The sequence below is a fragment of the Neoarius graeffei genome, chromosome 13, assembly GCF_027579695.1.
Source record: "Neoarius graeffei isolate fNeoGra1 chromosome 13, fNeoGra1.pri, whole genome shotgun sequence".
NCBI classification, from domain to species: domain Eukaryota; kingdom Metazoa; phylum Chordata; class Actinopteri; order Siluriformes; family Ariidae; genus Neoarius; species Neoarius graeffei.
Genome location: NC_083581.1, coordinates 74804935 through 74827129, shown reverse-complemented (window position 1 = coordinate 74827129; position 22195 = coordinate 74804935). Strand labels below are relative to the sequence as shown.

At 41.2% G+C, this 22195-nt stretch overlaps 1 protein-coding gene across 1 annotated transcript in view; it reads left to right on the top strand.

The window, feature by feature from the left end:
* The window catches only part of si:dkey-261l7.2 (uncharacterized protein LOC569751 homolog), a 22110-nt gene extending 1472 nt beyond the window's left edge, over positions 1-20638 (top strand). The window contains exons 3-7 of the mRNA XM_060937024.1: positions 1474-1563; positions 1656-1753; positions 14125-14288; positions 14461-14577; positions 19735-20638. Of these exons, the coding sequence (XP_060793007.1) occupies positions 1474-1563; positions 1656-1753; positions 14125-14288; positions 14461-14577; positions 19735-19830 (565 nt within the window). The 3' untranslated portion in view covers positions 19831-20638. The remainder of the gene's footprint in view (positions 1-1473; positions 1564-1655; positions 1754-14124; positions 14289-14460; positions 14578-19734) is intronic.
* The last annotated feature ends 1557 nt before the right edge of the window (positions 20639-22195 follow it).

Below are 22195 nucleotides of genomic sequence, written 5' to 3'. Positions count from 1 at the left end.
ACTCTCACTCACACACACCATCACTCACTCACACACACCATCATCACTCAGTGGAGCAGCGGGACCGCCGCACAGCGACACCGGGCCACTCAGGGGTGGGTATACACACACACACACCCCATCACTCACTCACACACACCATCATCACTCAGTGGAGCAGCGGGACCGCCGCACAGCGACACCGGGCCACTCAGGGGTGGGTATACACTCACACACACTCTCACTCACACACACCATCACTCACACACACACTCTCACTCACACACACCATCACTCACTCACACACACCATCATCACTCAGTGGAGCAGCGGGACCGCCGCACAGCGACACCGGGCCACTCAGGGGTGGGTATACACTCACACACACACTCTCACTCACACACACCATCACTCACACACACACTCTCACTCACACACACCATCATCACTCAGTGGAGCAGCGGGACCGCCGCACAGCGACACCGGGCCACTCAGGGGTGGGTACTCACACTCACTCACACACACTCACTCACTCACTCACTCACTCACTCACACTCTCTCTCTCACACACTCTCACACTCACTCTCTCTCACACACACACTTAGATCCATCACATAGAATACCTGCTGCATGTGTGATGGGAGTTCAGAGACAACAGAACTATGGACAGTCTGGGATTTGGGGAAGACTGCTGTATAGCACAGGCTTAGACTGTGGGTGGTAGAAATGGGCAACTGGACTTGCTTGAAGATTCTTGAAAACGTTTCACCTCTCGTCCAAAAGGCTTCCTCAGTTCTGTCTGACTGATAGGGAGTATCAGGTATCAGGTATGATTGAGAATCTTCACAGGCACAGGCTTAAAACTGGTGGGATCTGTCTGTGTGTCTCTCTCTTTGTCTGTGTGTGTCTCTCTGTCTTGTTTGTTTGTCTGTCTGTGTGTGTGTGTGTCTCTGTGTCACTCTCTCGCTCTGTGTGTGTCTCTCTCTCTTGTGTGTGTGTCTCTCTCTCGTATGTCTCTGTCTGTCCTTCCCAGAGTTAAAGGACTATTTTGGTCCAACAAGAAATTTACACAAGCTCAAATTCCCTCTGCAAAACTAAATAAGCCAGCACCAAACACGTCCCAGTTCATCAAGTACATTTGGGGCAAATAATAGATTTTTAATTTTTCACTCAACGTGTTCCTGTGGCTTGGCTTTTTTTTTTTATTGTTTTTCAAGTTGCTTGTAATGCATCATTGATCTGCATTTACTTAAAATAGAGGCACAGCTGCAGTCCTGGAGAGCTGAAGTTTGTGGCTTTTAATTCTTAATAAACAATTAAAATGGCAATGTTTTAAAAATTACCAGTATCCTTTTGTTCTTTTCTTCAAAGATATTTGCCAGTCGTCGTCGTCGTCTTCCTTGTAGTATTTTTATTTCATAAAAAGTGATCTTGAGTGTCAGACAGGCATGATATAAATGGAACCCATTATTATTTATTATTATCTTTATTCAGGATCCTTGATGCGTGGAAAAGCATGAGGAAGTCGTATCTAAACGCCACTGTCTGGGTCGACTGGGTCACGTCTTGGATGCCCAAACTTCCGTAAGCTTTAGATGAAAATCTGTTCACTGTTTAAAACCCTACACATGTACCAAATGTAGATGTGTGCTCACTCAGACTTGCTGTATTCACAGACTGTTGGGAGCGGAGGAGGAGGAGCTGGAGGAGATGCATGGAGACAACATGGCACTGGAGATTCTGATGCACAGTAATGAACACGGCTACTTCGCAGGTAAAGTGTAAAGTAGTTTTCTAGTACGTAAAGTGAAACATTGATACAACGCTCCGACTTCTGTCATGAGCCTAAACCGCTATAGTATTTCACCTCGTGGTTCAGTTTAGTTCTGTTACTGTAAAATTAATGTGTTTGGCTACATTTGTGAAATGTTTTTTCCCTTTATCTCAATTGTAGTCAGTCAACACGTGCAGTGTTTCAGGGTCCAGTTTACACTGGAGTTGATAAAGTGAAGGAAGGTTATAGATTCCCATTCTGCTGTATAAATGATGATAAACACACTCATTCACACCAACAAACTTTTATTTGGCTCTGGCACCATTTCTGCAAACTGTTTGTTTCACAAAATGGCAGACTCTGCCTATATTAAAGAACTCCAGTATACTACTCAAATCAGAACTACATCTATAGCCAGGAGTCAAGGGAATAAAAAATTGTCCTTGGGAGAAGCCATGGCCGAATGGTTAGAGAAGCAGCTTTGGGACCAAAAGGACACTGGTTTGATTCCCTGGACCAGCAGGAATGGCTGGAGTGCCCTTGAGCAAGGCACCGAACCCCCAACTGGGTTTAGTCCGGGAGCCAAAGGCCCAAATTTGGCTGAACCTGGCTTCGTCAGTTAAAGTTTTTTTTTTTTTTGCTGTTTGTTGTTGTCCAAGGTCTACTCATTAAGATAAGAGAGGGTGCCCGGTGATATCCCTTGGGCAATTCCGGATATTGGCCCTTTATTGTTGGATGTGCTGCAGTCATAGCCTAAATTCTGACATTTTGACATTCTTCACTTTGTTCACCAAAGTCTATATATCATACTTATTTTTGTGTTTGTTAACATAATAGGATGAGTTTAAGGCCTGGGGGTGGGGTTCCAGCCATGGTTGGGGGTGTGGCCATGCAATTGGGGGCGGGGCTTATACCAAAAAGCCCTTTATTACTCTATTACTTTGGTTGTTAATGCGAGCCTTAAATTATTAGGCATACACTCCATTGTCATCCTTGTGTTTACTTCTGCAGGGGCATATGAGGGACACAATTAGCTAATTCAAGCCAACTTGTGTAGCTATCTTGCTAACTCTGTCAATCACACTGCCCCCAAAAGATCACAGCACGCATAAGCTAAGCAGAGAAACTATTTGACTGTAATCATGAAAGAGCAGTGACATGTACTCACTGCTCACCAGTGAACTAGACCCATAGTTTCACAACACTGGCTAGCACACCCAACTCTCACCTAGTAAATGCTAGTCACTGATTTTTTTAAGCTAATACATTAAGCTAATAGATTGCTTATTTTAACGATATTGACTGTTGAAATAGTAATGTCCCTGGTTCCCTAGTAAAATTCAGGGCATTGTCCCCGATTATCATCTCAAAAGTCTGTTAACCTTACCCTCACCCCCACTCCAAACCACACTGATTGTGGACTGAGAGTCATGTGCACTAGCCAGTCCACTGACTAGCACGACTTTTAAAACGTTGGGCAGTAAGGTTTCCTTAAGCTAATACATTAAGCTAATAGATTGCTTATTTTTACGATATTGACTGTTGAAATAGTAATGTTCCTGGTTCCCTAGTAAAATTCAGGGCATTGTCCCCGATTCACCCCCACTCCAAACCACACTGCTCTTCCACTGACTAGCACGACTTTTAAAACGTTGGGGAGTAAGGTTTACTTAACATTCTCCTCTGTACTAGCTGGCATCCAGTACATAAGCATATTTTTACAGACACTAAGCAATGGCAAAGGGTTTAGAGGTTTTTTTTTTTTCATCTGAACTCTTAGTTCTTTCCTTAAATAGTTTTTGTGTTTTGTGTGTGTTTGCATACTGTATGTAATTATTTTACATAATTATTGCTCATTAGTGTGTGTGCATGTGTATGTGTGTGCATGCATGCATGCACGCACATGCTTTATGTACTGTAGTTCTTGTATCAAAATTGTTAATTTTGCAAATTTATGAAAGGGTCAATTACACGTTTGACTAATTTGAATGACAGTAAAGCGTGAATACTGTACAGCCAATTTGGTTAATTGAAAATCAGTATCTTTTGCTATTCTTGTGTGTGTGTGCGCGCATGCTGTATATGCCATTTTGCATGCTTGATATATTGCATACTGTAGTTTTACATAGTGGATCACTGGTGTGAGTGTATATGCATGCTGTATATAGTTCTATTGCATGCTGTATATAGTTCTTTTACATAGTGGATCACTGGTGTGAATGTATATGCATGCTGTATATATTTCTATTTACAGTAGTTCTTTTACATAGTGGATCACTGGTGTGAGTGTATGCATGCTGTATATAGTTCTATTGCATGCTGTAGTTCTTTTACATAGTGGATCACTGGTGTGAGTGTATGCATGCTGTATATAGTTCTATTGCATGCTGTAGTTCTTTTACATAGTGGATCACTGGTGTGAGTGTATGCATGCTGTATATAGTTCTATTGCATGCTGTAGTTCTTTTACGTAGTGGATCACTGGTGTGAGTGTATACATGCTGTATATAGTTCGTTTACATAGTGGATCATTGGTGTGAGTGTATGCATGCTGTATATAGTTCTTTTACATAGCTATTGGTCATTAGTGTGTGTGTGTGCATGCTGTATATAGTTCTTTTGCATGCTGTATAGTTCTTACATAGATATTGATCATTATTTTGTATTAACTGTAGAGTTTATGTAATACTTGTATAAAAATCGCTAATTTGGAAAAGTTATGAAAGGGTTAATTAATCCACATTTGATGTATTTGAATGACAAATATAGAGAAAAATGTGAATACCTATCAGATACAGCCAACTTGGTGCATTTAATATCAGTATTTACACTGATTTTTTTTTTTTTTGTATTTTCTTCCATTATTTGGGCATATAGGGCATTAAAGGGTTAATATATTAAATTGCCCAAGGGATATCACCGGGCACCCTCTTAAATCTTGAAGAGCTACCTCAAATCTATAAGATAAAGCAAAAAAAAAAAACTTTAACCAAAAATTCCGGGTCTGACCCCATGGCTCCCAGACTAGTTACAGTGGTGCTTGAAATTTTGAACCCTTTAGAATTTTTTTAATATTTCTGCATAAATATGATCTAAAACATCAGATTTTCACACAAGTCCTAAAAGTAGATAAAGAAAACCCAGTTAAACAAAAATATTATACTTGGTCATTTATTTATTGAGGAAAATGATCCAATATTACATATCTGTGAATGGCAAAAGTATGTGAACCTTTGCTTTCAGTAAAGGTTTCTGTTGATCAGTCCTGCACACCGGCTTGGAGGAATTTTAGCCTGTTCCCCCGTACAGAACAGCTTCAACTCTGGGATGTTGGTGGGTTTCCTCACATGAACTGCTCGCTTCAGGTCCTTCCACAACATTTCCATTGGATTAAGGTCAGGACTTTGACTTGGCCATTCCAAAACATTAACTTTATTCTTCTTTAACCATTCTTTGGTAGAACGACTTGTGTGCTTAGGGTCGTTGTCTTGCTGCATGACCCACCTTCTCTTGAGATTCAGTTCATGGACAGATGTCCCGACATTGTACTTTAGAATTCACTGGTATAATTCAGAATTCATTGTTCAATCAAACCCAAACCATGATACTACCACCACCATGTTTCACAGATGGGATAAGGTTCTTATGCTGGAATGCAGTGTTTTCCTTTCTCCAAACATAACGCTTCTCATTTAAACCAAAAAGTTCTATTTGGTCTCATCCGTCCACAAAACATTTTTCCAATAGCCTTCTGGCTTGTCCATGTGATCTTTAGCAAACTGCAGACGAGCAGCAATGCTCTTTTTGGAGAGCAGTGGCTTTCTCCTTGCAACCCTGCCATGCACACCGTTGTTCAGTGTTCTCCTGATGGTGGACTCATGAACATTTAACATTAGCCAATGTGAGAGAGGCCTTCAGTTGCTTAGAAGTTACCCTGGGTTCCTTTGTGACCTCACCGACTATTACGCGCCTTGCTCTTGGAGTGATCTTTGTTGGTTGACCACTCCTGGGGAGGGTAACAATGGTCTTGAATTTCCTCCATTTGTACACAATCTGTCTGACTGTGGATTGGTGGAGTCTAAACTCTTTAGAGATGGTTTTGTAACCTTTTCCAGCCTGATGAGCATCAACAACGCTTTTTCTGAGGTCCTCAGAAATCTCCTTTGTTCGTGCCATGATCCATTTACATAAACATGTGTTGTGAAGATCAGACTTTTATAGATCCCTGTTCTTTAAATAAAACAGGGTGCCCACTCACACCTGATCGTCATCCCATTGATTGAAAATTCCTGACTCTAATTTCACCTTCAAATGAACTGCTAATCCTAGAGGTTCACATACTTTTGCCACTCACAGATATCAGTGTTTCCCCTAGAAAATGTTTGAAGGTGCGGTGGCAAGACCTGCGCTCAGACGTCCCACCCCAGTACGAGGATACGGGAGCATTCTGAGAATTTTTTTGACAAAGCACACTCTAAAATGGTGACCCTTTCTAAGGGAATAAATGAATAAACCTAGTCTTGAAAGAACAAGCATAACCTGCAGAGCACGGCAGTTTAGAAAACAGGGAGACTAAATTCCCCCCACACCTAACCCCAGAGCGACCCCTTACCCCCACCCCCTGAACATAAATCTCACAACACATGATTATGGGGGAAACTGGAGCACCCGGAGGAAACTAGGGGTGGGTATTGCCAACAACCTCGCGATACGATACACATCACGATACAGGGGTCACGATATGATATGTATTGCGATACATGTGCATCCCGATACATGGTCTTCAAGGCGATACGTATCCCGATATTTCACATTACTTAACATACGTTTTTAAGAAAACAGACATATGTATACCCAAATGTTATTTTTTATTTTGCTGTAGAGCAACAGTTACATTGTAGTGCATGTAAAACATGACCTTAACAAGGCTGTAGTGCAGAAATAAAGCTGCCTTTGAAAAAAGTAAACTTAAAACATGGCCTTAACAAGGCTGTAGTGCAAAAAAAGATGGCTTTGATAAAATTAAACTTAAAACATGGCCTTAACAAGGCTGTAGTGTAGCGTGGTTCACATTCCTCAATTAGTTCTCGGAAGCCTTCGTTTTCAACTGAGCTGTACGGACGCAAGTCTTTGCATATGTAGGATAATAGTGCTGCAGTGATTTTTTTTGAGCCTTTGGTGATGTTGGGGGAAATTTCGTCTGAAACCCCGGCTTCAGATTTGCTTGTGTCGTTGTGCTACCACTATTTCCGTTTCAAAAAACATTAAATTCCGTTTCAGACAATTTGTTTCAGTTATGCTCAAATGAGAACTAAATTGTCATTTTTAGATTTTCAACATATAAAATTTACACACAGCTGAGTGTTGTGGATTATAGCCTTAGTAAAGTATTACACACGTCAAATAGAAATGTATTATTATTATTATTATTATCCTCCTCCTCCTTCACATTATAATGAATCAGAGAGAAATTGATTCGTTGGTTCGTTTGCTGCTCGGTTTGGTTTCACACTGCATGGATTTAAAAACGAGGAAAAAGGAGGGTAAGGAGAGGGAAATTAAATAAATAACAAACCCATTGCCCGAGGGATGTGTACGACTGAAAACATACTCGTAAACTCATTCGTTTGTCTGAAATACGCAGACAGAGAAAAAGTTTTTTTTTTAAAAACCAACATCCTTCGCAGGTGCACGGACAAATCACATAACTCCCCCGAGCATGGAGAACACAGACCTGGCGCTTAGGAAGTGATTAGGTAATTATATAAATAACTAGTTTCACACATCGTTCATTTCATTTTTTGTTCAGTGGTCCAAATATCCAGAACACACTGTATTTCTGTAGCATGACCGCTCAGTGTAGTGGCTTACATCCACCAAACCGAAACACACAGCACGCTCGAGCCGCTTCCTGCACGCGAGTCGATTCAGAGTCGAATCAATTGGTCACTGCGAGGGAATCCCACTCAGCGCTGCCGCTTACGGCGCTACCGCCTTGTGTGGTCGAAATGCGCATTCAATGCCTGAAGATTTTTTTTTTTCAATGCCTGAAGGTGCGGCGGCAAAAATCAAGGTGCGGCGGCCCGCCGCAGCCAATTGTACATAGCGGAAACACTGGATATGTAATATCGGATCATTTTCCTCAATAAATAAATGACCAAGTATAATATTTTTGTCTCATTTGTTTAACTGGGTTCTCTTTATCTACTTTTAGGACTTGTGTGAAAATCTGATGATGTTTTAGGTCATGATTAGATTAGATTAGATAAAACTTTACTGATCCCTTTGGATCCTATTTATGCAGAAATGTAGAAAATTCTAAAGGGTTCACAAACTTTCAAGCACCACTGTATGTTGTACATTGCTCTGGATAAGAGTGTCTGCTAAATGCCTGTAATGTAATGTCTGTGCTGTCTTGGTGGGAGGGATTTCGTTCCTCTATCTCTGCTCTCAATCACAGCAGCGACATTTAGCCCATCACATGCATCTGTGAGCTCATGAACTAGGACAAGGATGGCTAGTGTGTTATTCTGAGAATGTTGCGCTGCCTTGTGACACTGCATGACCAGAAGTATGAAAAAATGTGGTTGTTCTTCCTGGTCACATGACCAATGAGACAATAGTGAAAAAATAGGAAGTACATGATGACAATTAAGCAGTTACTGAAAGATGAACGAGTGAAAAATGATTCCATATCAGAAATATCAAATCTAAATAACATACGGTTTACTGAACCAGACAATGTTCTCGCACCAAACATGCTTAGGTTGATTTAAAAATTTTTTTTTCGCCGAACTATTTCTTTAATACTCAACAGCATTTATTATTTTTTATACATCTTGTATAAGATATAGCAAAACGTTAACGCCTCTAAAATTTCATCTGTATGCGAACCTGGAACAGCTGCATGAGCCAAGGCTTCCAACATTTGCTAAATATGGATAAGTGCATTTCTTCCACTCCAAAATTTCAACTGGTGGTGTGCTCAGGCATGCACCCACTTTATTAGGAACACCCGTCCCATCCACCTGCAGTTCTGTAATCAGCCGATCCCTCGACAGCAGCACGATGCATCAAAATCACGCAGATACAAATCAGGAGCTTCAGTTAATGTTCACAATGTTCAAACATCAGAATGGGGAAAAATTGTGATCTCACAGTGAAGTGTGACTTTCTTTCACTGTAGCATGGGTGTTGGTTTGAGCCAGATGAGTATTTTTGGTTTGAGTATTTCAGAAACTGCCGATCTCCTGGGGTTCTCACACGCAACAGTTTTGAGTTTACACAGAACGATGTGAAAAACAAAACTCACCGAGCGAGCGAGCGACAGTTCTGTGGGTGGAAAGTAAACAAACGCCTTGTTGATAAGAGAGGGTCAGAGGAACATGGGACAGACTGGTTTGAGCTTTTTTGCCAGGAAGGATATAGTAACTCATATAATCACTCTTTACAACCGTGGTGAGCAGAAAAACATCTCAACATGCAACAGCAGAAGAACACACTGGGTTCCAGTCCTGCAGCCAAGAACAGGGATCTTAGAATCAAGAACAAGTTCCTATTAAAGTGGCCGGTGAGTGTGTATTGCTGAGAAATGCCCGTCGCTGTTCAAACAGTACAGTTTGAATATGAATTAGTTCTACAGCCAAAAGTCTAAACATAGTAAGCTTTGCATGAAACTGAGACTCTCTGAGGAGCAGCTTTGCTACAGACAAATCGCAGCTGAGTTTCCTTTTCACTCGCTTTGCTTTTCAGAAGCAGGTCAAGAGCAAGAAGTCATATTTTGGTGAAAATCTTTGACTAATGCCTGGGCTGAATAACACCTATTTAAACCATCCTAACATTTCAAAACGCAAGAGACTCTAGAGAGAACGGATTTCATTTTCAGGTTCAGCTCACAAATCTAAATCCTTCTTGTGAACAAATGGAAACATTTAAAATCCAAACAAACATGACGGACCACAGATCAGCTCAACTGCCACTGGTTATCAGTCAAGATTGGTCAGATCGGAGGTGTTAAGGGTTTTACACACCTCGTATAGAGGATGTGCAGTCACGTGACCCGTCCGTGTGTACTCCGCCTACTCCGCCATATTGGACGGCTTCAGGATTGTTTACCTTGCACGAGTGTAATGGATCCAGGGAGTAATCCCCAAGAAAATTTGGAAAATACCCCATCTACATCGCGCGATTACTTGTCTAAGTTTGTTCAGCATCTTGAAGGTGACGTGAGGCAGCGTTACGTGGAAAAGTGTTCCAGGTTGGGGATTGCAGATCCGTACAACTTGCCGCAATCCTTGTTCAGGGAAATTCGGAGCTGCGGTGCCGGCGATTTGCCCGATCTGGCCTACCACGACATTTACAATTTTCTTGTGAATCGTGTTACACTGGCAAAGCCCTCAAAGCTTACAAGAGCCTGGAAGCTTATAAATATTTTGTTGCGGGATGGATATCTCAACTATACCTCTGGAAGGTTCCGAAGAAGGAAGTCTACTTGATAACCTCACGGGTAAGTGGCATTAAGACGTTTATCATAAAGAGACTATGCAGGACGTTTTATCGCTTATTTAGTAATTTTAATACAGAATTTACTCTGATGAAATTATTCAGACACTCCAATGCCCCCCCCCCCCCCCCCAAAAAAAAAAAAAAAAAAAAATCAGATCTGCGCGATTCAGCCATGAAAAAGGCGGCATCCGCCATTTGCATCCCTGTTTAAACTCATAGGTTAACCGACTTTAACCGGCTAATGAGGCTTGGTGGTCGGTCAAGATTTTTTTTAGTTTTCGCCATCCCTACTATGGATTGGCCTTTCAAAGGCATATATGAGCCAAAAAGATAAAACATTGTCATAGACTAGGCCAGGGTAGTAGGGCTAGGCATAGCCATTTTAAACGTTAGAGACTGTCTAGTTTCTAAGTATGCAGCTATCATTCAATCCGAAAATCAACTTAACAGATGTACTAGGAGTATTGAATTAGAAGATTACACCTACCTGATATGAAATGTTCACTACAAATTCGGCTGGTAGAACTGGGGTACCAGTTTTCTCTTCGCACAGCGGACACCCATTTTGCGCGTCTCTCCTCGTCTGCGGGGAATCTATAAAATGACAGGCCCTCCTTTTGGCCCTGTCTATTGGTACAACCAAATGCTGAACAAGATATAACCATTCTCGAAAGATCTACTCCCACACACTTGATAATTAGAACGGGTTCGTCTAAGTTCTATGCGCGACCTTGCCGTCCAAAATGGCGGATAAACAAATATCACGTGACCTCGTGACGTCACGTGCACGCTCTCTATACCAGGACAGTGTGGAATGATGATCACCAGATCACTGAAAGTGTCCAATCCTCCACAACTTCCTTTTTGTGGCTACTGGCTCATATAGAGGCAGAGCCACTATGCCATTGTGCTGTAAGAGTGTAACAATCGCGCACTGCGCATAAGTATTACAATCACCAGAACGGTGAATCGTGATCTCGTGCTATGAGCAGTTGATTTCGCGTTATCAAAGGTACACAAGAATGAGTATAAGAATGTAAGAATGAGTGTAACAATAGCCAGGCTTCATAACCAATCAGCACTTATCCTGATCAAGTTCGATTACCCGTTCTACTTCTTGATAAACTTCGGAACCAATCAGAACCAGAAACGAAATAAGAGAAACCTCGTTATGACTTTGGAGTATCGGAAGATAATCGGCAGATAAAAAGATAAACGAAATTCACCTCGTGGTTCACCAAGGCTTCTGATTTGATATCAAGTAAGTGGTGTTTATTTTAAGAAAATGTCCTTTTTGATTATTGCAGCTTTTGTTTGGTCCTTCTGGAAGTTCAAATGAAAGGTTTTGTAAGAGGTGGGTTTTTTTTTTTTTTTGAGCTTTTTGGCAGATATTTACACCAAGAATTCCTGCCATTCAACAAGAGTTGTCATGAGTACTTAGCACGGGCGATTGCTCTAAGACAACGAGGGAGGCTCAGCCTCCTCTAAAAATGACGAACATCGTGTAGGATGAATTGCGCTAGGCTTATGTTATAGCCGACCTTATAACATTGCTATTTCAGATCCAGAATCATAGAATATATGTGCTCAACCCAACTACAGTGCGAAATCATTCCCTTATAACTTTCCCCAGTTCGCCTAATGTGTGCGTGAGTTTTTCCCCCTCGTGACAGTGCGATGCAGCCCAGCCTCAGTGGATTGGGAGCTATGTGCTTGTCAATCTCAAAATGCAAGACGATTATTGGACAAATACTGCGAAAATGCCCGCCCACGGAGTCTCACGGACTCCCAGTCTCAATGGACTTCAACGGCATTTGGGAGCTATGCGCTTTTCAATCTCAAAATGCAAGACGGTTATTGGACAAATACTGCGAAAATGCCCGCCCACGGACTCCGAGCCTCACATGGGAGGGACATGGCAGTTTCCGCGAGGAGACTGGTGATTGGTGAAAGCGGCCGGATATTTTCTCTGATTGACAGCTCGTTTCAACTATAGACAGGCAGCGGACAGTGTTGCCAGATTGGGCGATTTACCGCCCAATTGAGCGGTTTTAAGTGCATTTTGGCGGGTTTTGAACATATTTTGGGCTGGATAACGTCAGCAGTATCTGGCAACATCAGTTCAGTCCCATGCGGATCCGCAAGTGCTGTGGTGTAAGAGATTGGCTTACATTTCGATTTCATTCATTACATACGGTTTCTACCAGCTTTTTTAGTTTGTATATATTTTCATTGTAAATAAAGTGTAAATATAGTGTTGTCAAGTTTGCTATCTTAGTTCCAGAAATTTCGTTTATTTGAGTGACTGAACTTGAACTTGAGGGGGCTAGTCAGCTAGCAAGAAAGCTGCGCGCGGAGGCCAAGCATTGCTGATTTAATTTTGGCGAAGCCATTTGCCAGTCTTCCTTTCGAGGAAAAAAATTAAAATTAAAGAGCAGGGTAGACCAACGCCTCAAATTGACTTGGTGAAAAAGGTAGGGAATAATACTCGTTCCTTTCAGCTCTCCTGGTACGAGAAAGTGAATTGGCTAACAGCAAGTGACCCACATCAACAACAGTAAATAGGCTACTTTAGTAATATGTCATGGATGGACCAAAAATATAGAATCTATTTAAAATGTTTATGCTGAGTATATTATATTGGAATATATGTTTTTCTGGATATGAATTAAACACAGCTACACTTTGGAAAACATTTTTAAACAAAAACACAGCTGAGGTCAATTTTTAAACAACATGCCACAATTTTAAAATATAAAATGTTAAAATATACCCCCCCCAACACCACCATCATGTATATTGGACAGTAGGCTAATGGGCCAAAAGAACATGTTATTTCACAGTTTGTGACGCTGCCAACAATCAGCCAGATCAGAGGCAAGAGTATGGGCAAAACTGATGTGTTTTTTCTTTTAAAATCTGGAAATATCGTAACCGACCAGCCTCCCCTGTTTGAAAGACTACCAGCCGCCACTGGTACTTAGGTTTTTCAATTAATAATTAAAAAAAATAAATTTATAATATATTCTTTGACAAATGTGAAAACTAAAAGTGAAGTGTAATTGGTCAAACTTTGGCTATTTGCTTTAATTTTTAAATTTTTTTAATTTTAGTCTTTACACTACACTTGTGAAACAAAACATGCTCATTAGTACTAAATAATGCTTCTAAGACAATTCATGAACAAGTGCTTTCTTACTATTTTGAAAATGGATCTAGTTCACAGCGCTGTATTTTGAACAAAATTGGTAACCAAAATATTCCAAGCCCTGATGCTGCTCGCAGCTCGGTGACGCTTGCAAGAGATGAGGTAAGTATAATTAATAACGTGTGTATATGTGATATTTACTGTATGGACATGGGATCAGAAAACTATTTTATTTATAAGCAGTAGCCACATGGACCCATAGGGTACCGAATAATTTTTTTTTCTCCCCTCATTGGTTGTTATTTACATTACATTACATTAATCGCATTTAGCAGAGGCGTTTATCCAGAGCGATGTCCAACACACCCAGAGCAGCCTGGGGAGCAGTGGGGTTAGGCGCTTTGCTCAAGGGCACTTCAGCCATTCCTCCTCTGCTGGTCCAGGGAATCAAACCAGTGGCCTTTTGAGTCCAAAGCTGCTTCTCTAATCATTAGGCCATGATCGAGTGTACTATTGGTTATCGTACATTATCTGAATATTGTTGAACTTCCCAATGTGAACACTCCGCTCACATGTAAAAGTATCAGCATTTCAGATACCATTTGAAGTTTTCTCCAGTTCATGCTCACCAGTAAATAAATATCTATCTGCTTTTCTGGAGAAAGTGTTGCATCATAGCATTTAGTTTAGCATGTAGATAAACTTTGTGTGTGTGTAGCTTCCGAGGTGCCGCGCAGCCCCAGGCCAGCGTATGTCCTGCACCGTGTCGGAGAGGTCGTCATGGAGATCCAGAATCACATGGTGGGCGTGATAGTGGGCTGGGACGAAGGACTCCGAGCTCCTCCAGAGTGGTTAAGGAGGAAAAAATACACAGACTCCGAGGTATCTCACACACACACACACACACACACACACACACACACACACACACACACACACACACACACACCTTCCTAAAATCTCCGAACAGAAATACTTTCTATAATGATATTAAATTCCTCAAGAAATTTTGTATTTGATACATGCCCTTCTTATCCTTCATTTGTGTGTATAGATGAAGAGATTGAAGGACACCCCACACTACAAGATCTTGTTCAGTGGCCCTGACTCGTCCTCTCTGATGATTGGATACCTGCCGCAGAATGTACTTCAACTCTTTGAAGGATACAGGGTACGAAGAAACTCGTTCTTTTGTCCATCAGTTCCATCTGGCTTAAGTCACTATGGATTAGTTTATTCTTCTTGGTGCACTGATTTCAGAACAGCACCTGTCTTGTGAAAGTTGTCAGGTGATGGAGACATTGTGGGATAATCGAGACACCTTACAGGGTTAGTCAAAATTATGTTAACGCTAATGGATTATTTTTCTCCTGAATGTGTGGTGCGCGGCGGCACGGTGGTGTAGTGGTTAGCGCTGTCGCCTCACAGCAAGAAGGTCCGGGTTCGAGCCCCGTGGCCGGCGAGGGCCTTTCTGTGTGGAGTTTGCATGTTCTCCCCGTGTCCGCGTGGGTTTCCTCCGGGTGCTCCGGTTTCCCCCACAGTCCAAAGACATGCAGGTTAGGTTAACTGGTGACTCTAAATTGAGCGTAGGTGTGAATGTGAGTGTGAATGGTTGTCTGTGTGTCAGCCCTGTGATGACCTGGCGACTTGTCCAGGGTGTACCCCGCCTTTCACCCGTAGTCAGCTGGGATAGGCTCCAGCTTGCCTGCGACCCTGTAGAAGGATAAAGTGGCTAGAGATAATGAGATGAGATGAGATGTGTGGTGCGCCGTGACCGCTGCTGGTGTAATTGGGCCCTACTTTTCTGACACTCCAACAGTGACGTCAAACGTCTACTTACAGATGGTGCAGCGGTACACCATTAATGAACTTCCACTACAGATCCGATTGGCGGGGTATTTCCAACAGGGTGGCACACCGCTGCATTTTGGCCGTACTATTCGTGCTTATCTCGACCACGAGGTTGCGGTGGACCATTGCCGTGGCCTCCACACTCCCCTGATTTGATGCTCTGTGATTTCTGGTTATGGGGTATGGTGAAGGAGCGCGTGTGTAGCAGGAAAGTTCATGATCTCAAGGACTGAATAAGGACTGCGGTATCATTTATTCCCTGCGAAATGTGCGTCCAGGCTTTAAATGGTACTGTTGCTTGCTGGTTTTTGCGTGTTGAACACGATGGCGAACAGGTTGAAAATAGGTCCTGTAAATCATCTTGCACATATGCTGTATGCTTTGTGAATAAATGGTTTCGATCATTTAAGTGTTAACATAATTTTGACTAACCCTGTATTATAACTTGCCACAGTTAGAATTAGTGTTGTACTATTATTAGAAACGTAACTTAATTTATTTTGGAATCAAACACTCCTTTCTTGCGTTCTCCTGTTTCATGCTCATGCCCATCAGTCACATTGAATGAGGTCGATGAGCTGGTGGCGTGGCGTGGCATCCGTCGTCCACAATTCAGTTAAATCGTATCTCCTCTGTCAGTTCTCCACAGATTTCCGTTCTGATTTTGTTTAAAAGCACTCGGCACACAACTTGATCGTTGTTTTGTCAGATTTCTTGCTAACGAGTTACTAATCAGGCCAAATTAACAAATTTTCCAGGTCTCTCACTAGAATTGTATCTCCTGTCTCATTTCTCATCCGATTCCAGTTCTGATCGATGTTTTGGGTAGATCTTCCGTCAGGGAACAAAACTTGGTTGTTTGTTTGAATTGTTTTTCTGTTGTAAACAACTTGTTTACAGTTTTGTTTATTTTCAGTTAATCATGTGTCCTCCCTCAGTTCTCAATGCATTTCAGTTCTGATTTTGTTTGAAAAAACTCGACCTTCTACACAACACCTGGTCATTATTGTACAATTTTTTTGCTAACAAATTAGTAATTAGGTCAACTTGATGAATTTTCTTCTGACTAGAATTGTATCTCATTTATCAAGCGAATTCCGTTCTGATTGATGTTTTGGGTCGATCTTTTCTTCCTCAGGGAACAAAATGTAGTCCTTTTTGTTGATGTTCCTGTTGTAAATAGTTTGTTATGGAGGCTGATCCTGTCTCACACTGTCACATTTCAGTTCTGTTTGTTTTGGTCGTCGTGGTTGTTTTGATGGAAGCCAGATGAGCGACTACACCCTTGACGTTCTGGTCAGTGTGAGGCAAAAGCTTATCTGCCTGTCAGTCCCAGTGGCCTTAAAGGAGATACGCAGAGCCTTTATTTTTAAATAAATTTCTGAGTGCATAGCATCTCTAGTTTGGCTAACGTGACTTCAAAGCTCTGTGAGCATTTGGTCTGGCAAAGATATTAAGCCCAACCGTTTCCCAAAGTGCGTGGTTGACCCGCCTCCCTGAAATGCCTCAGTTTGCTACTGGTCGAAGCCAGAAAAGGCTGTGACGAAGCTTAAACCAATCACATCACTCTTTCCTCTGACGTATGTGACGCGACGGGGCTAACTGGTAGATTAAACTCTTACCGAAGCCGGTCGGGAGCAAGGCGAAAACGTCCTTCCTTTCAATAAATACCTCCAGGGCTGCTCTTTGCTCTGTTTTCAATGAGAACTTGCTCCATGTTTGTAATGTTTCTAGTGAATGAAGCGCTTCCGGCATAGATTCTGTAAACAATCTATGGCTTCCGGTCGCAGTTCTACTACGTCACTGCCTTGAACACGCCTCTACCCAGGGCCGTTGGAGATGCTCAAAGTTGATTGGCTCCCGATTTTTCGGGAGCTTGGAAGAGCTGTAGATAGCTTGCCTGGCCAGACTATAATATCTCCATCCTTGACTCTTGTATGCTGCATAAATGGGAATAAAAGAATATATATTTTTGAGAGTTAAAATCGACCGCAAAGTTGGCATTGGAGCTGCCTCGCTGAGCCAGCCAGCCCTGAGTGCGTGACATCACAGCGGGAACCGGTTTTAAGGCCGAGGCCTTTGACAGCTATAGACCAAAGTCACATAAATAAAAATTTGTGGTGAAAGTAAGAAATAGCATTACCGACTTGCTCAACTAAGACTGATTTGACTTCATTGATTGTGGGTTGACTCTCATTAAAACAGGTGTTATAACTTATGCAATGTACATGCATGCATTTTCACTGATAAAACGTAAAAGGCGAATTAAATAATCAGATGAACTGAGACAATCACATTCTGAAGCAAATTAAATAATCTTATACCGGTAACTTAAAACACACAATACAAGTTACATAAGGGCAATTCCATGTAAATGTCAACCTCACAATGCAAAAATAAAGCAACATGTAATACATCAAAACCACTCCCAGAGATCTCACCTAGGCCTGTATTTTACAGATGTGAATAAGTTGAACCAATTTGTAACCAACCTAATATGTCACTGTCAGTCTTTCTTTCTTATAATGTAAACCCCAAGCTAAAATCAACTTTGATCATGTACAATTCTATATTATTGCCACAAGCCACAGAAATGTATGCTAAAATCCACAAAACAGCAAAACAATAGCCACCCTAAATATTATTTAAGAACTTTGATAGTTTTAGCTGATATTTAGAGAGTTTTTCAAAGGGTTATGGTGGTTAAATTGCTGATTTTCTAAACATACGCCATGTCTATTTCAGACGCGTCACATCCATAACAGAATTTCGTCACATCCATAACGCTGACTTTTCCTTCCAAAACTCTGCATGAAATACAAAATATTTTAAACAAAGATTTTTTTAATATTCACCTTGGACCCCTCTATCAAATGGATCTCTCCATTTCGACATTAGGTTTACAATTTCACAGAGTTTGATAAAAATGTACAGTCACCCAAGAAAAGTGATACTTTTTCTGTCACATCCAGAACGCATCTTTTACTGGCATTTTCTGGCATGCCCTAGATGTACTATGGGAATTGTTCTTGTTCTATCACTTCTCCAGTATGGTACAGCCTTAAAATATGCAACACCTGTTTAAATAATGGGAGACAATAAAACATGCACTGGGTCATTTGTTGCCATTTTGAGTTCAAGTGTCACGTCCATAACGCTGGAATTGCTCATGTATTAATCTAACTGCAGGTAAACAAGTGTTATTTTTGTTGTTTCGTATCCAAATGAGAGTCAGAGTTTACCCATCTGTGTTCTCGCTTCTTGAAGGCCGACCTTGTGGCAGATTGTTTCAAAACAATCCAACTTTCAGTTGTTCTTTCAGTTCTCCGTTCATTCGCTTCTTCCACGTAAGAGTGAGATATTGCTGCTGAGGCGAGCATATCCAGCGGAGAAATCAGACTGCTGCTCCACTCATTCTCCATACTGAGTACTCCGCCATTACTGCTCGGCTCAGGCAATTACTAAAACCCGGGACGGTATATCACCGGTTTTAGCAACAACCGTGGGGAGGTCACTGCCTGAGCGATAATGTCGCGTCCCATTCTGTCCCGGGTTTTAGCAACAACCCTCGGCTTGCACTCTGGGAGAACTGGTGCAACTGAACTTACTTTCTTTTTCTTGTAGTTTTCTTTTCCTTTAATTGCTGGTACTGCACCCTCTTTCAATACGGGCTTATAGCCAACGCTCCTCAACAGATCAGAGGTCTCGTACGAGTCTTCAGTAAACTGTGCAGAGAAGAGACCACTTCGTAGGTGCCCAATGTGCCCGTGAACTTCTCGCAAAACGCGTCCAAATCTTTGCAGTTTGAACATTCTTGGACCACGAATGCAACATAAATCCACCTTCTGTTGTGTTGCTGCACCGGCCAGCAGCACATCTACGTGGCATGGCGATAAATTATCTCAAAATGGAGGATCGGCGGTGCAGTCAGCTCTGTGTTTTAGTATAGCAGAAATGGCAATGAGACTGATAGACTTCCTGCTGTGACATCACGGATGTCAAGGTCATTCACTCAGACCGCTACCTATATGAATCACTTTAATCATAAAAATTACTGTATTAGATTTATTGTTAACGTTTAAAACTATTCCTGTGCCATCCTTGAGGTCTCAAGGCATTTATAAACAGAAAGTGAGGCCATGGTTTCAGGCATAAAGGGCAATAAGTAAGTAAGTAAATAGTATTTTAAAGTAATAGTTTCCTTATTTTTTTAATTTTCATTATAAGGGAGGATAAAATAAACTGCTCTTCTGCTCTTTTCTCACTAATGGGAGTCATGCCATTTAAATTTTGCCAGATGTAATAGATTTAAAGGTTAAACACTGGAATGCTCCTTTAAATGTATCGTGACACACACACACACACACACACACACACACACACACACACACACACACACAGCATCTTAATCAGAAAAACGTGTATGGACATGATTTCCAAAATAATTCTAATATTTTTGTCATACTCTGTGTTCCAGCCAGAAATCCCCACCCTGGAACAGTATTTCTCCCACTTTGATGGGAAAAAATTTGTGATGCTCGACTGGCTGAAGGAACTCTACCCTGATGACTGAGAGAGAAACGGAGACGGGATGCACCGGCCACGCCGGATCACACTGATGGGTTGTGAAGGTGTGGAAGTCGTTGTGATGTGAATTAGCACTCGTCACTTTGAGCGCAGCTCTTCTTCCTGTTGTGCCTTGGAGTCTCCTGATGGAGTGCGGATGTGATTTAGGCTGTGGCCATGATTTCAGAGTTTTTACAAAATCAGGGATGATTAATGCGAATAAATTGATTACAGAGAACCACTTGAATGAATCAGATGAAAGACTGGCTGATAGAGTGGGATATTTTCATAATTTAATTGCCTGTTTATTAAACATAACACTGTTTTTTTTTTTTTTTTTTTTTTGTGAGTGTAATTCAGTTCATTGCGGTTTAGAGAACGTTCAGTATTGTGCCACGGGTTTTTAACATGCTTTTACAGTGTTTTCAAGAAAATGTTAACTAGAAGTGAAACACCTGAGCTAATTAAGCTGTGGTTTTTTGTTTTTTTTTGTCATCATTTGCTTATGTGTTTTGTGTTACAGCTACTCAGGATGTATGATATTTGCATTATTAAGCCTCAGAGGGTTTGGCTGTGATTAATTTTAGGATAAGCTGCAGAGTGAGTACTGTTTGTACAAACAATCAAGAAGGGGAAGGGAAAAAAAAGTAGGGCAGGATAAATTAACCTTGAAACTGGAAGCAACAACAGGTTCAGTATAATTTCTATTGTTAAAATGGACTGTTTTGGGAAATTCAGGGCCTTTCAGAAGATTACGTGCCTCAAAGTTTGTCCATGTTTTTCAGTCTCGAGTCTAAATAAATCGTTGATCTTCACCTTGTTTCTGATTTGAAGTATTTCTGATTCATGTTGGGATTACAGATGGTGTTTCACACACAGTCACGTTAAATAAAATTCCTCACGAGTTCTCGACTCGGATTTGATTTAGAAGGAGTCAGTTATTTCTATGACTGCAGCTCTGACAAAAGTGCTGGATGTAATTAACTTTGCAGGTATAATATTAATGCGTATTGTATGGACACTCCACATAAATGTGTTATGTAACAAAAGACAGCGGTTTGTTGAAATGGTGACTGTTTTTTCTCTGATGGGAATTTTTAGAGCTTTATAGAAGGAAGGAGACTCCAGTGTCGGTGCTTTGTAATGGGTGGTAAATTTCCTGCCATGGGAAAGACATGTTGTGCTTTTTGTTCAACAGAGCACTCAAGAAACCAGTCGAACTTGATGCCTCCACCAACAAGTCTAATCCTTCTTATATACACATTCTCTGGATATGAGCAATCGCGCGCTCTGATTGGCTACTCTACGACTAGGATATCAGCTCATATACCGTGAGTAGAGAAAAACAGAATGGCAGTGCGTGTTGCTGAACCAACCAAAGATGAAATAAAAACTCTACTCAAACAAAACCACAAAAAAATACAAAATATGGAATGAAAGTATTTGATGGTAAGAACTTTTTTTTTAAATTTTCAAGAAATATTATTATTGCATTTTTATCCCCCATTGGCCAAAAGGCCTGAAGGGGGATTGTCGTGGGTCCATCCGTTTGTCCCGGGAAGGGCGCTCACCTTCTGAAATCAACTCCTCTCACAATTTTTGGACGAATTTCATGAAACTTGGCAAAAGGCATTGTTGTATGTCGGTAGTACGCATTGTAATTTTGTTCAATTTGGTCACATTTTACCAGAGTTACAGCCCTTGATTAACAACCTTGTACTTTCACAATTTCATGGAGGTGTGTTTGCCTTCTGACATCAACTCCTCTCTCAATTTTTGGACAAATTTCTCGAAGCTTGGCAAAAGGCCTGTTATATGACGGTAATACGCAGATTGCAATTTAATTTAATTTCTGAAAAATTTCCCAGAGTTTTGACCCTTGATTAAATAACTTGTACTTTTGATACTTTCATGAGGGTGTATGTTCTTCTGAAATCAACTCCTCTTTCAATTTGTGGAGGAATTTCACCAAACGTGGCAAAAGGCTTTGTTATACGAGTTATACACGTATTGAAATTTAGTTTAATTTGGGCAAATTTGACCAGACTTATGCCCTTGATTATTAACAGACTTTGACAATTTCATCAAGGTGTGCTTACTTTCTGAAATCAACTTCCCTCACAATTTTTATGCCCTGCTGGCCGAAAGGCCCGAAGGGGGATTATGTCGTGGTGATGTCCATCCTTCCCAGGAAGGGTGCTCACCTTCTGAAATCAACTCCTCTCTCAATTTTTGGAGGAATTTCACAAAACTTGACAGGATTCTTTGTTACATGTCTGTAATACGCATATTGCAATTTTGTTCAATTCAGTTGCATTTTTCCAGAGTTATGGCAGAGTTGCCAGTGGGGGACACTGTGCTCTCAGAGCACT